The sequence below is a fragment of the Silurus aristotelis genome (genome assembly GCF_946808225.1).
Source record: "Silurus aristotelis genome assembly, chromosome: 21".
In the NCBI taxonomy this organism is placed as follows: Eukaryota; Metazoa; Chordata; class Actinopteri; order Siluriformes; family Siluridae; genus Silurus; species Silurus aristotelis.
Window position 1 is genome coordinate 14,447,925 of NC_139594.1, and position 16,013 is coordinate 14,463,937.

At 35.4% G+C, this 16,013-nt stretch overlaps 1 protein-coding gene across 4 annotated transcripts in view; it reads right to left on the reverse strand.

The window, feature by feature from the left end:
• LOC310716403 (antigen WC1.1-like) overlaps positions 1-16,013 on the reverse strand; it is a 149,595-nt gene that overhangs the window by 119,385 nt on the left and 14,197 nt on the right. For 3 of the 4 annotated variants that reach the window (XM_083523637.1, XM_083523636.1, XM_083523635.1), the window contains 3 exons: positions 15,622-15,753; positions 15,035-15,076; positions 13,758-14,559 (listed from right to left, as the gene is read on the reverse strand). The exons of the other annotated variant lie outside the window; for it this stretch is intronic. In XM_083523637.1, the coding sequence (XP_083379763.1) occupies positions 14,402-14,559; positions 15,035-15,076; positions 15,622-15,753 (332 nt within the window). In that variant the 3' untranslated portion in view covers positions 13,758-14,401. Of the gene's footprint in view, positions 1-13,757; positions 14,560-15,034; positions 15,077-15,621; positions 15,754-16,013 lie in introns of those variants that run through there. 4 annotated transcript variants of the gene reach the window in all.

Genomic DNA, 16,013 nt, shown 5'->3' on the forward strand with positions numbered 1-16,013 from the left:
TGTAACATATTTACATATGTACAGGTTGGTAGGGCTATAATATATGATATAAATAAATAATGACAGATGAATGAATAATATGAATATAAATAAACAGTACACGGAAAGGTGGTTATATACAATGAGACATATGTGCAAAGGATTGATAGATGGCTAGATGGATGGATGGATGGATGGATGGATGGATGGATGGATGGATGGATGGATGGATGGATGGATGGATGGATGGATGGATGGATAAATGGATGGATAAATGGATGGATGACTGGATAGATGGATAACAATGGCTTACTTTATTAATATAATGCATATATATACTGTAATAAACCCAGTTACACAAGAAACTGTGGAAATATTCAAGTAACATTCCAAATAAATATGTAGCAATAACATTTACAGACACTATAATGGGAACATTCCCAGAGCACCCACTCATCTTTATAGAACAGTTACATTCCACAAGCATTTATCTTCTATTCCTTCATTCATGTATCTTCAGTAACCACTTCATCTAGGACACTGTTCTTGAGGCTGGGATATACCCTATATATATATATATATATATATATATATATATATATATATATATATATATATATATACACACACACATTTATCATTTAGTAAGGCAGTTTGTTAAAGTAAATTTATTGTTTTTAGGCAGTGAGTAACCAGACATTCTGGAGTAAACTCATGTGGCAGAACCCATGTGCAAAACTCTGCATGGACTGAAACCCAAGATTATGATTGATCTGGGAGCTAGGAGGTGGTATTGCTAACTTTTTTGACACCACGTCTGTTTTCTCTCCGTGAAAAAGTGTTTGCTAATTGTATTATAGTTACGGAGGACAGCCTGTACAAATACCTCAGCACAACAACCACAATATCGACAGCTCTGTTAATATACTTAAATTACCCTGTAACTACCTGATCCTTATGTTGCTCCACACACACCCATACACTCTCTGCCATCTGTCTTTTATATTTTACATGCCTCACATTAAATATATATACATACACACACAAACACACACTATATGTTCATATACCTATACTGTATACCAGTCATATACCTGTACTATACTATATATGTTTATAAACCTGACTTTTCTAGCCATGTTGTTCTTTCCCAAACTGTTATCACAAAGTTGGAAGCACACTATGATATAGGGTGATCTTAATCATCACATACTTAAATCAGCAAAGAAACAGAGAAAGTGTTGTGCTGTAATGCTGTTCAGTTCACATGCTATATATATATCCCTCATACAATACATTCAAACTCTAGACATTACTTTATTGACCAGTGTTTCTTTTAATATTAGAAACAGTATTTGTTGTAATGTCCCCAAAATGGTTTGTTAGTTTATTAATAACATTCAGTGAGATAAAATCTTAGTGCCAGTGTAAACTCTGTCATTCAATGATGAGTTCATAAGAGCGTTGATAAAGGGTGTCTAAGGTTTTCAAATATGCAGTGGGGCATATATAATATGTATTTATGTATGGGCAAAAATAGGCCGTATATGTGCAAAACAAATAATTTCAATGACATTATCAATCAAATTTCCTTATAATTTGCAACAAGTTCTATTATAATGATTTTAATGTTTTATACTGCAGTTAAATTCAATTTAAAGTTATAAAATTGAAATAGTTTGCTTGAGAATTTCCTCGTGAACCAACATAAGCGTACTTTTGCCTCTACAGTATTTCAAATATTTATAATTAGTCCCAGAAAGTCTCAGCTTTAACATGACTGCGAACATGTTACTAACACACCATTATTCTAACGTATTATGGTCCTAATGGTTCGGCTTTTGAAAAGACCACATCTGAAAAGCCAATGTATGAAATATATACACTAAAATAAATGCAGTCATTTGAAATTTCGAGGACCATTAAACATTGACATTCAAACTATTTGCCAGGGCTCCATGGTTATTCGCATTTTCAACAGTACCATGCTTATAAGATCAGTTTCAAATGTGCTCACGAACACAACCAGCCACCAGCTTCTCTGCTCGTTGTTTAAATACTTTATATATACATATATATAAAACCTGTGGCAGAGGTGAAATATGGCTTTATGTTCAATAAAAATCAGCAAAGTGTTTATTGATTGTGAAGCCCCTGGTCTTCTGAGGGAAACCCAAAACCTGTCTTGCTCTTGAGAGACAGGCCTCATTTGAAACCCGTGTGAGAGAGACGGAAATGTGCTTTGACACTAACAGGCTGGAAAAGGAAGTTTCTGAGGCTAAGTTAAAGATGAGAAGGGAGGTTGGGAATACAATTATCGGAGTCACATTTACTGCAGGCAATAGAAGTTCCCACCTTCCCCATTTTAAAAAAGCCCCATCAAATTCATAGATTTGTTTAAGGGTCCACACTGTTAAATATATATGAATAGACATATATATATTTTTGTAACCCAAAACTTGATATTGCTGAACCTGATACAGTTTGATTATTTATTTATCTGTTTTCCTAACTAGCTAGCTCACATATCTTCTTTAAATGGATAGAAAATTACTTAGCCTAAATGTTTAAGAAATATATGTTTTAACTAATGTTTCTTTAGAACTAAATTTTTTGATTTTCAATATTTTTATTAATTATAACTACTCAATTTCAAAATGCCGAAGCAATTTTAAAGGGCTTTATTTTCTCGGTACATAATGCAACTCCTTATATTACACACATATTACGACACCACATTTCAGGTACAAGTAATATATGTATATGAATTCTATATATTTTCTAATAATATACATTAGATATCACATTAAATATGTTTTTTTCTGACTTAAGTGTATTAAATAAATATTTTACAATAATTTATAAGGGGTTAGTTTTATCCTTAAAAACAATAGTAAAATTGTAAAATCTTATCCTTAATAAACAAATCATTCTATATTATAGAGAGAGAGAGAAAGAGAGAGAGAGAGAGAAAGAGAGAGAGAGAGAGAGAAAGAGAGAGAGAGAGAGAAAGAGAGTGAGAGAGAGAGTGAGAGAGAAAGAGAGAGAGAGAGAGAGAGAGAGAGAGAGAGAGAGAGAGAGAGAGAGAGAGAGAGTGAGAGAGAGAGTTAGAGAGAAAGAGAGAGAGAGAGAGAGAGAGAGAGAGAGAGAGAGAGAGAGAGAGAGAGAAAGAGTTAGAGAGAAAGAGAGAGAGAGAGAGAGAGAGAGAGAGAGAAAGAGTTAGAGAGAAAGAGAGAGAGAGAGAGAGAGAGAGAGAGAGAGAGAGAGAGAGAGAGAGAGAGCGAGAGAGAGAGAGAGAGAGTGAGAAAGAGAGAGAGAGAGAGAGAGAGAGAGAGAGAGAGAGAGAGAGAGAGAGTGAGAAAGAGAGAGAGAAAGAGAGAGTGAGAGAGAGAGTTAGAGAGAAAGAGAGAGAGAGAGAGAGAGAGAGAGAGAGAGAGAGAGAGAGAGAGAGAGAGAGAGAGAGAGAAAGAGTTGGAGAGAGAGAGAAAGCGAGGGAGAGATAAAATGATGTAATTGTAGCTCCACACACCTGCAAACAGACAGAATGTATTCTAGACTGAGCGTGGCCTTCAAGCTAACCTTTCTAACCTCTAAGTGTTGATTGCTCTGGGATCTGATCCTGGAAATGGGAGCACATTCACATGGAGATTTAAGCATGCATCTCAAAGCCACTCTATCAGGTCACTTATAGGAGTCAAAGGGTTAATTGGCTGGTAGTGCCTAATGGTAGTAAATATCATCAGTCATCTTAACCATGGCCACAGAGGGGCTCGTGGCCCACGTTCAAAGGAATCTGAGGAATTTGCAAGGTTAAAGTGGTGCTGTGAGGTTGGAGACACCGGAGTGGGTTTCTTGAAGTTGGAGACTGTGTCACCTCTTAGTGTCAATCAATATTAGTGAGAAACCTTTTCATCACATAATCACTGCTCTGCTATTTTGCATTTGAACTTTGTTAGAAAGAGTAAGCTGGAGAACTGTTGATTTCACAGTTTATGACAAGGGTTAGATAATTACTTGGCAAGTTTCTTCTGGATGATAAAAACTCTGCACCAATTTTTTAACAGCATGACTCAATGGCTATGTTACAGACAGTAAAACTAGCACTCAATCATTTGACCTCACTTTTGGAAGCAACTTATTTAAACATTTCCAACATTTCTGAAGGTGTGGTGAAACTGTAGGAACAACACATACTTCTCAGTTCATTCGTCATGTCCTCTGAGTATGTTGCATTTACTTAAAGCAAAACCGGCCTTTACCTGAAGGCTCTCCTGAGGCAGGATGAATACAAAGCACTGACAGTGAAGACTCCTTCTGTAACAATGGGCTTCACCACTAGATGTTTTTTTAATGTTTAAAAATATATTTTTAAAATCTTATTTTGAATAACAGTAGCCTCAGATTAAGAGGAGTCCAAGTTTAATTCAATTAAATGTTTTTTTTATTTTTTTATAATTTACTTTTTTGATGAAGACTGTCACAAAGCAGCTTTAGTGAAAGAAATAGATTACAAATATATTTATATTATTAATACAATTAAAATGTATACAATTTATTTCTATACATTATCCCTATAAGTTTTCCCTAATGAACATGCCAGAGGCAGAAGAAAGTGTTTCCCCATTGAAGCCACAGTTCCAGAGATTTACAGTGTTCCACCTGAGTGGAGGTTCCAGATCCACCTCAAGCAGTTTCTGGTATTATTATTATTATAATGATTTATTATTATTAATTATTATTGTTATTATTATTATTATTATCATATTAGAATAATTATAATAATAATCATTGTTGTTATTATTATTATTATTATTATTATTATTATATTAGAATAATTATAATAATATTTTTTTATTTTAAGCAGTTGTAGTGTCTTGTGCATTTTGATGCAGAATTCCACAGGTTTTATTTCTGATTTCACCTGATGGGGGCAGACTGTGTTAACACAATAATTCAAATTCAAGAGACTTTTTTTACTTAGACTACACTCACAAATAACTTCATGGCTTCATAAAAAGTGAAAATTAACAGTATATGAGATTTGAGAAGGTACTGAAACCATTAAGCAGGGAAATGTTTTATAATTTTTGGGGAATTCTTGAAATAGTCCTAAAGTGGATTCACAACGAAGTATAAAAAAACTTGGATGTAAATACCATCAAATGAAAGCTGAAGGTCTGCATTGTAAGCACCTATTCATTATTTCATTTTTTTATTTAATATACTGTAGTAGATTAAACTGTGAATATATTTCACAACATTAAATACAATAAAAAAAACAGACCATGCTAAACATTAACAAAATACACAAGCAGTGACTTGTTTGTCACAGTCTCATCACTACAGCATAGACTAATCCCAATTATAACAGCAGGTCAGGATTATGGACCATGGACTATGTTTCCCAGCAGCTACTGCAATTCCATTGCATGTCACTGATAACACACACACACACACACACACACACACACACACACACACACACACACACACACACACACACACACCTGTTTCCTGTTTTTACTGTTAATGAGCACATGTATTTAGTCACACTCTGCATTTCACTCATTGTCTTAAGTTTGTCATTCTTTGTTGTTTTTGTTCACGCCCATGTTCAGTTTTCTGTTCATGGATTCAGTCATTTCTGTTTTGTTCATAAGTTTGTATATTTTCATATAGTAGTGTGTATTTCTGTTAAATATTATATTTGAGACTATTTAAACGTGCTTGCTCAGGATGATAAAAAATATATTTGTATCTCTATATCCAAAAATATATTTAATTATTCTACTGCATGCAAAACACTGAGCATTAATGGATATTCTATGATCATAATTTACAGACTGGTCTTCTACAGCTCACCTGGTCTGCTATCATTGCCAACAATTTACTACTTCTAGAGCAAACTGAGTGATGTAATCCTCTACCCTAGGTCCAAAGTCAACACTCTGCACAAAGTGTCAATCACTTCATTGGCACTGAGGCCTGATTGGGCACAATTAGCTCCTAGGAACAAATGACATCAATTGGCCCTCAGACATCCATCGAGAGAGGACTGATTATTTACTTTAACTGGACATGCTGATTTCATTTTACCCCTAGAATGACCCTGGACAAGCAGGGGATAGCATTTAGTACCAATCCAAACCCTTTTGGTTTTCAATGGAGAATTATTCAGATAATTCAGATAATGCATGCAAGTGGCCAATAACTCTTTAACAGTCTGTGCTCTGGTTTTAGCAGCCATAACATCCTTTGTTGTTTGTCATTTTCTGAAATAATAAAAGCATAAAGACTATGCAGGATGATGCTTTCAAGTCTGTTAACATCAAAACACAATGAACTCCGAGCAGCATAAATTAATAGAGTCTGAGCTTTTACAGACTGAGTTTTGAAGATGAGGTGTCAGTTCAGCTCCTATATGGCAAATATCACGTACTGTTCCCAATGAGGCACGTCAGGCACAAGAACTGGACAGCTTCAGTATGTCATTTCAAATGAGGCTGCAAAACCGAGCGCTAAATCTTGCCAGTATTCAGGTCTAATGACTCACGTGTTAAATGTTTATATACCGAGAATTACAAATGGACTGCGAATAGGAAATAACTGAGATCTGTTCCTGGGCTCAGTCTTTGCTCTGTGAATATCATAGCAGTGACAGGCTATGTGTGTCTCAGTTTAAGACATGGCACCTAATCTTTCAGGCATTGGAAAAAAAAATCTATATATGATATACGATCTTTACACTAACAAGCCCTGGTCCTCGTCTCCATGATGAACCCCGGGCACTGAAGGGTAAAGACGATTTTGCGAAAGTTGCCTAAAGTTTAGGCATTGACATGAAAGCATTACTGTTAGAGTGTATATGACTGTTCAAACGCATGAAGGTCCCTGATGACCAGCTGAAACAGTGCAGGAGTAAATTCTATGAAAATGAAGCATCTGCTAAAATTCTCTATCAGCTTTTTCTAATGTTTTTAAATGAAAGAGAGCACCACATAATTTCCTTTAAAACAACAAAGCAGACTAAAACTACAAAAAAAGCGCAACAAAATAAATAGTTTCCAGTAATAAGACAAATGGAAGAAAAACACCAGATATGAATTTAACAAAGAGATACGTCTACCACTGAGGTCTGATAACGTGCTGCAAAGAAAGGAATAGAAAGGAGTAGAAATTTTTTTATTTATTTATTTATTTATTTTTAACACATGCATGCTCCTTTTGTTAATATCCAATAATCTAGATTAAAAAGCAAAACCCCTCATGAAGGTTATCTGGACAGATGAGTTCAAATGTGGGATTTTTGGCTCTAACAGAAGAATTTAAAGAGTTGAAAGCAAACATAGATGTTTTATGGTTGTTCTGGAGCAGGGAAGGTTGGAGACTTAATTGGGGTTAAAGGAATACTGAACCAACATGGGTAGTAAACTTCAACACCATGTAATTCCATTTGGACTGTGGCTTATTGGTATCAACTTAACCGTACAACAAGACAAGAGAAGACAAGAGAAATGGACCTAATTACCTAATTAAGAGTCTGAATACCTATAGTATATATGTACTCATGTACATGTGATAATTCTGTTTTTTAATAATAATAAAAAGACAATATTCCTTACTACACCCTCTAAAAACCACTTAGAATTAATAATAGTATTATACTAAAGCAAACATATTTATCTATAAAAAAAATATAGATTTGAATAAAGAAACTGATTTACAGCCAATAACAAGAATCAGCTGTATAATTGTTAACTTATTTTACATTTACATTTATGGCATTTGGCAGATGCCCTTATTCAGAGTTATTTACAATGATTTCATTTATATAGCTAAAGGTTAAAGATTTTGCTCAAGGGCCCAGCATTGGCATCTTAGTGGTGCTGGGATTTGAACTTACGAACATCTGATCAGAAGTCCAACACCTTAAACACTGAGCTACCCCTTATTATATACTATATCAGTGATTAGCAGAGGAGGATTCCCCTCCTCCTTTGCCAGTGTGACCCCAGCACAAACAACTGAACTCAAATCAAATCAAATCAAGGTTTATTTATATAGCGCCTTACAGCAACCAAAAGGAGCACAAGGCACTTTCCAGTAAAAAATAAAAATAACAAATCGACAGTAGACAATAAAAATATAAGAAATACAAAAATTTAAAAATATAAGAACACAATATATATGTAACATAGCAGTTGAATCAGGGCTACGTGTTAAAAGCTTGTATGAATAAAGTTTTCAACTGCGATTTTAAAACACTCAGCACAGTGATGGATCGAATGTGAGCTGGAAGAGCATTCCACAGCTTTGGTCCCTGGACAGCAAATGACCGGCCACTAAACTTTTTACATCTGTACTTAGGAGTGACCAGAGAGGTATGTCCAGAGGAACGGAGAGTTCTGGCTGGTTGGTAAACTGTTATTAATCTGGTGAGGTAGGCCGGGGCAAGACAATTGATGGCTTTGAAAACAAACAACAGGACTCCACCCTATACCACACCGGAAGCCAGTGAAGCGAGCGGAGGACCAGGGTGATGTGTGAGCTTTTTTAGGTGTTGGTGAGAAGACTGTTCTTTTATCATTTGCCCCATGTGCTTAACCTGCTCTTGGGAAATAAAGCCCTGTTGTGTTATTCAGCCTGAGTAGAGCATATCCAAGTGACACACAGGAGCCTCAACTGGCCTGTAGTAAGGGACCCTGATATCACAGATAACACCTCGTAATGAACACCATCCTAGGAACCGTGGTGGCATTATTTGAGCATCTGAAGGTCTTAACCTGTATTGTGTAAAAAGAGAAGCTGGAACAAGCATCTGAAGAACAACAGGCAGCATCACAGCTGGCTGGCAAATCTCTTTGTAACCTCCGGCATTAAGTCAGTGTAAACTTTAGAGATTTGTTGGATGTTCAACAATCATAACAGCGACGCAGGAACAAATAAGGACACTGAGGTCAAACCAGCATAAAAGACAAAATAAAGAAAAAATATATAAGGATAATTTAAAATGGGAAATGATGAATATCTATGTTATAGTCTCATATCTTTGAATCTCTTTCTTTGCTTGACTTTTTATTTACTTTTCATTGTTTTAGGAACAAGGATTATTGGAACATATTCCAGCTCCACATTTAACAAACAGACATTCCTTCCTAATTTTGTTCAGTGGTCCAACTTCAAATGCATTTATAAACTTTGTACTAGATTAGTAACGCAAGTATGCTTACAGAACCACATCTGCTTGTCTTTTAGACACAAATGTTTCTAAAAAGATAACTCATTGCTTTGCTAATATAACTGCTGGCTCACACAAATTATATATAGCAATTTGTATGAGCCAGCAATTATATTAGCAAAGCAATGAGTAAACACTACATTGACAAAGGTTTGTGAACACCTGGTCATAAGATTTGTATATACTATTTTGAGCATATCATCCTGCATTGTCTCCATTTGCTGTTATAATAGCCTCCACACTTCTGATGTTCTGCTAGATTTTGGAGTGTGATTGTGGAGATTTTGCTCATTCAATCACAAGGGTGTTAGAACAGTCAGGTACTGATGTATTGAGGTGAGGAGGCCTGGGGTGCAGTCAGCATTCACATTCATCCAAAGGTGATTAAGAGGGATGAGTTCAGAGCTCTATAGCAGACCATTCAAGAACTTCCATTTCAATCCACATATTAATAAAGCTGGCTTTGCGAATACTTTTGTCCATATAGATAGATAGATATAGATACATTTGTAAATATATGTACAGCAAATAAATATAAAGGCTGTGGCAGTGCAAATGTGCAGAAGCTGTTGAGTGGGGAAAAAAAATAATAATAATATTTCAGTTGGAAAAAGGCAGGCCCTGACCCTGGTTCTGGTACAAATGTTCCTGTATCTCCTTCTGAATGGCTTCAGGGACTGGAAAGTGTGGAGTCTCTGCGCAGACATTTACTGTAGTGAAGGTGCTCACTGGCATGTAATTGGGGGCCAAAGATACGTTGGGGTTTTCACCACCCTTTGCAGGGGCTTTTGATTCACAAGCTGCAGAGCTGCAGAGCTGCAGAGCTGCACTGTGGTTGTCTTACGTACGACTCCTTAAGAACTGTAGATACTGTTGCACCTTTATAACAAGAGTTCTGGTGGCAGGACTGATCCTCAGAGATGCTTTAATATATAAATGCTAGCAACTACAGGTTAATGCTTTAGGTGAATAAATTTGATCAAACTGCATTTACATTTCCACCCACCAGAGCACCACTCGACAATAAATTCTCCCCTGAAGCAGGATCCCCTCTCATCTCTTCATGGTCCAAACATTACCCTTCCCTCTAACCACCTACTACAATTACTATAACCCTAAATACACACTGAAATTTGAGATTAGACCAATATCTCACCGATTGTGTTATTTAGTAATGTTGTGTATTTATTGTCCTGTGTACTTGCACGCATCTCACACTGTAGTGTATCTGCACTTTATGCATTTCTGCCCACTTTTTGTTTACAAATCAAATCCAATTGGCCAATAAAAGCCAAATGTTTACATGTCTAGTATTTATACTTGATTTGTATATGGACAATTCTTTTTGTACAACCTTTTGTACTGTGTTACTGTTTTTCCTTGTTTCATGTTGTCTGTTGTTTTGGTTAGGTTTTTTTTTTCTCCTTCCGTTTTTTGCACTAAATGTTGCACATGTGCACTTGACTTGACTTGACTCCAAATTCATAACACATCCAGTAGCATAAGAGGGCCGAGGTGCATTACCGAGACAAATGACACTGTACAAAGCTCTCGTGAGCAAGTGGAATTTTTCCTTCAAACATTTGTCTGAGCAATTTGAAAAATCCTGTGTAATCACCTTGGCGAACATTCCTGAAGAATAAGATAATAAGCCAGTTAGTCAAACAGTCTTAGATAAAGCTGAAGACGAATCTCTTGATTGTGACTGATTAAATATGTGTGGCATTTTAAACATTTCTTCTCTTTCTTAAAGGAAAAACACCAGGTTCTCCAACACTCTTGTGGGGTGACAAGCTCTTTTTTGATTTATGGTGGTTCTCTGTGATTTGGACACAGCTCTGGTTCTAAAGCGCCTTTACACAAAAACGCAAGCTTGTGTTGAGTTATCATTTACATGCCACCTGATTGACAGGCAGGTATTCACTTCTCAGATGTTGGTGGTCAATATCATTTGCTATTCTTCTGTTTACATCATTTTCTGTCCCACAGAGGTCACGTTTATCTTTTCAGTCGATAATTCATACACAGCAGCTGAAAAGTAAAGGAAATGTTGCCAAATATTACAAAAAAATTTAAATCTTGCTGACCCCAAGTGACCACGAAGCCACTCAGATAGTGATAGTGTGATTAATGGGAACTGCTATGTGTAAGATGTTCAAAGATGAATAAATATATGAATACAAAATATTGTTAATATATAGTTTCTAATGGATTCAAATTGCACAGAGCTTTTAACCATCCATGTGGCGTGGAAATAAACATGGAGGAACAAAATCACAGGTGGACAAGAGCATGAGATGGAAATTAGATCATGTTAATTAAGTACGCATTACATGCAGTCCTAATTGCAAAGTATAAACACCAGACATTCTGAAAGCCAAGACCTTATGCACATGTAGATGACGGACACTGAGAACTATTAACTAAAACTGTCTAAAATATAACAAAATACTGTTAAAAAAGAAGAAGAAGAAGAAGAAGAAGAAGAAGAAAAAGGAAAAAAGAAACAAATAGACCATAATTTCTGAATTTCACCTGTTGAATTTCAGTGATAGACATTCTCTAATCACAGGTCCAGGCATTATGCAATTGGTAATGATAATAGAACAGTAAAGCTGGATTCCTTTTGTTGAGTTCCATCATAAAATTTTGATATGTGTGATCAATTTTTGTAATTACTGTGAGTAAGCTGTTTATGAACAAGCATCTAAAATCAGTATCACCATTGAAACATTTTAATATTTATAAGTATTTTTTATTTAACATTTCTTTGCTGACATTTTCAGCATGGAATATCAAATCAATAGATACCAACTCAGATTTAATAAAAAAAATAACATTCTGACTTTCTATAAAAAAAAAATATCTCTTAAACAACTACTAAGAACCAAGCCCAAAAGAATAATAATTGTTATTTTTTATATTTTTAATATCATTATTATTAGTAGTAGTAGTAGTAGTAGTACTATTATTATTATCATTACTTTTATATTATTATTATCATTATTATTATTATTATTATTATTATTATTATTATTATTATTATTATTATTATTATTATTAAAGACAGAGAAAACTTAGCCAGGACACAATCCAAGAAGGAGTGCCAGAGTTTGTCAAAGGTCCTTAAAAGACTACTAATTCTGAATGAATGCAAATAAAGCAAACATATCAAAGAAGGGTGTCAGACATGTTTCTGAAAGATGAGACGTCTGACAAACAAAATAACAAAGCTTGGGTCTTTTGAACAGTCACTGAAAGGTCAACACTGACCAACATGGCAAAGACGGCCAAAAGTGGATTTTGGTCAAGACCTTTTAAGTTTTTACAGCTTAATATTTCTTCACATCCTGTTGCCTTTCTGAATGCCCACTTGCAGTTTTGCTGCACCGTGCGCTTTGTCTCATTCAGTGACAGCTATGCCTCATTTGCATGATGCATTCTAGTTGCAATAAGGGTATCAGAAAGGAAGCAGTCTTTTGATTCACTGTAACCAAATCAAAGTACAAGTCAAATGTCAAATAAATGTCAAACAGCCACTCAAGCCGTTAGAGTACATGTGGCCACAAGATGAACATAAAAGGTGTTGGGTAGCCTCAATGAAAATCAAAGTAAACCTTTAAACATATATACCAAATTCTGATGTCAGTGAGTAAAAACTGTGGATGGATATGATGTATTTTGCATGATATGGTGTTTAAAATTGCAGTGATCAAAGAGCATGTAAGTCCACCGCACTCAGGCCGGTCTACATGTGTTCAGTTGGATTGAGATCAGGGCTCTGATCATGTTCTTCTACTTTAAACCAGGACTTTACATGAGGTAAGTTTGTCATGCCTCTTAGTTGCAGTAGAGGTTTCTGGGTGGAAGAGGTGGCATTCTTTTTTCCCCCTTTTCACACTTGTCAATTGTGGGTGTTCATGATCCCAAATATGCAGAATAGGGAAGATTTCATTTTGGTCATGTGAGCAGCAGCTGAAAAAGATATATCCGGCTGATTATAAATGTCTCAGTAAAGGAACCCTCACCTTTCCTAGCTGGTATCACTAATAAAATAGCTGGCTGGTAGGTGGAAATGGGTGGGCAAAGTGAAGAGACAATGGGAGGAAAAATAGGAAACTGTAAACAGCAACAAGGCTTTTTAGCCAACTGGTGGCTGTCATGATATGCAAATTGTCTGCCAATTACCAGCCTGATGCACTATCATGTGTTGTGGGGATTGGGGCAGGGCGAGTGTAGAAATAAAAAACGTCTGACATTTTGGTTCTCTGTGCTGGTGTCTGCTACAATAATTGATATCAAAACAGTGGCGATACATGGTCACATTTAAATTCTTTACCTTGGTTTTTGGACCTCTAATTATTATAACTTTTTTTTATAATAATAAACCCTTATTGTGTGAAATTTTGATGTTATCAATACCCTATAAATCAACGTATAAATCATTCCGAAAGTCCAGAAGAGACACTTACCAGTCTTAAATGTATATAGCGACACAGTGTGGTCAATTCAGGAACTGCATATCATAGTTCTTTGCAAGTTTTATACAATTATTTTATTTACAACCTGATAAACGTGACAGCAGGAAAAATTATAAAAAAAAAAAAAAAAATTACATTTTGGAATTTAGTTATTCATTCTTAGATTTTTTTTACAAATAAAATGTTCAACTGGCCAACACTTGAATTGATGCAAATTGTAAACTATCAGCTTCCTTTCATTGTCAGTGTGATTCAATTTTTCAAAGAGTGTAATTATGTAGTACATATGTATTACATATTACGTACATACAATATAAACCTTCTCAGAGTGAAAGTGCTGGGATTTCCATGTGCAAATATATAACATTGCCAGATGGCTAGCTTTAGACCAGCACTTTAAAATACATAGTCTGAACGTCTTTACATGTTCAAAATGACTGCAAAATGTACAAGAAAAGAAATAAAGGAACAAAAGATGCATTATACAGTCACACATACTTTACAGCACAGTAAGATTCTTTCTTTGCATATCCCAGTGATGTTACGAAGTGATAGAGTGCAGGGTCAGCCATGTTACAGCATCCCTGGAGCACAGAGGGTTAAGTGCCTCGCTTAAGGGCCCGAAGAGTGGCAGCTTGGCATTCGATTCTCAGGAATATTTAACTAACAAACTACAAAAAAAAGGCTACTACATCAGTGCTGTTCACATCAGTGGTGTTTGTGAGTAGTTAGCAACATCATCATAGTCATCAGTGTCACCACCATCATCAGAGTCATTTGAGAAGGGCTCAACATCAGCACTCACAGGAGAGTAAATGGGGGAATCTTCTCCACTGCATGATTCCATATTCTCTCTGTATACTAAACAAAACCACACAATATGACTTTTGCATTAAAGTTGTCTTTCTATCAATCTATCATTTAACTTAGCTCAGTTTATTTATCTTGGCTAATTTAAGCATTATATAATTAACCATAGCTGTGTCAGAAAGGGTTCTTCAGAGTGACATTTTTTGGTTTTGAGAACCTTTTGATTATTAACTTTAACTCTTTTTTCCTACCATAAATGTCCACCTTTGGACAAAAATGCACCAGAATTTTGCACTAGAATGTACCTTAGGCAACCTACAATTGCTTTTGGAATAAAACCGCTATTTTAAGCACCTTCACATATATTGGAAGTGACATGGGTGGTTTTTGCCTTCAGTTGTATTCAGAATCAATTACTTTTAAACATTACAATATTACTATGAATATTTGTTATGTAATACAGTATAATAATATGTAGCTTTTTTCGTATTTGTATGTTACAGAATTTGATTTGAAGCAAATTTACCTGTTGCATTTTGGAAGTCCCCAGTATGGTGCATGGTGGGAACTGGATGAAAAAAATATATATATGATGTAGATGTTTATACAGTGCATCTGGAAAGTATTTACAGCGCTTCACTTTTTCTACATTCTGTTATGTTACAGCCTTATTCCAAAATGGATGAAAGCAGTGCTCGAATTGAGAGCATAAGGCATTAGAGACCCGCCATGACAAGTAACAAATAGACTTAGGGGGGTCCCCAAGATTATTTTTATTTAACTGGGGACCCCCTGTAAGACTTGACTCAATTCAAGCACTGGGTGAAAGTATTGAACAAACATTGCAAATACTGCACACATGCTATTTTAGTTTTTTTTATTTTGAATAAATTTGCCAATATTTAATACACAATTCTTTCCTGTTGTCATTATGGGGTATTGTTAGCAAAATTTTGAGGAAAATATGAAATTGAATTGAATCCATTTTGGAATAAGGCTGTAACATAAAAAAATGTGGAAGAATTGAAGCGCTGTGAATGCTTTCTGGATGCACTGTAGGTTAAAAAAATAATTGTATTATTTTCATTTCAAATATAAACAAACAAAGCATACTTTCAGGCTGCAGGTCACTTTGGATCGCTTCTCCATGATTTTGGTAATTCTCTGAGTACAGATCTGCACAGTTGTGGCCTAGATTTTCATAACACTCCCCAGATGAGGTGCTGGATGTGTCAAAAGAGTCGGCTAGAAGGAGGTAAAGGAAAGCAGGTGTGTTTCTAATGTCAGAGCAGTCCTTATATAAAAGGATGCATATTGTCATATTTTAAGAATTCATTCAAACATATGTACGTTTTTGCGTAATTGCTGTTAAAGGATCATGGCAGTATTGTTTTTTTTTTTCATCACACCAGTAGCAAAGGTGTGACAAATACATGTCTCTCTACATGAAAGTCTCTAGGTTCGCAGATTTCTTCATTCTGAATCTCAATTCTGATTGGTCAGTA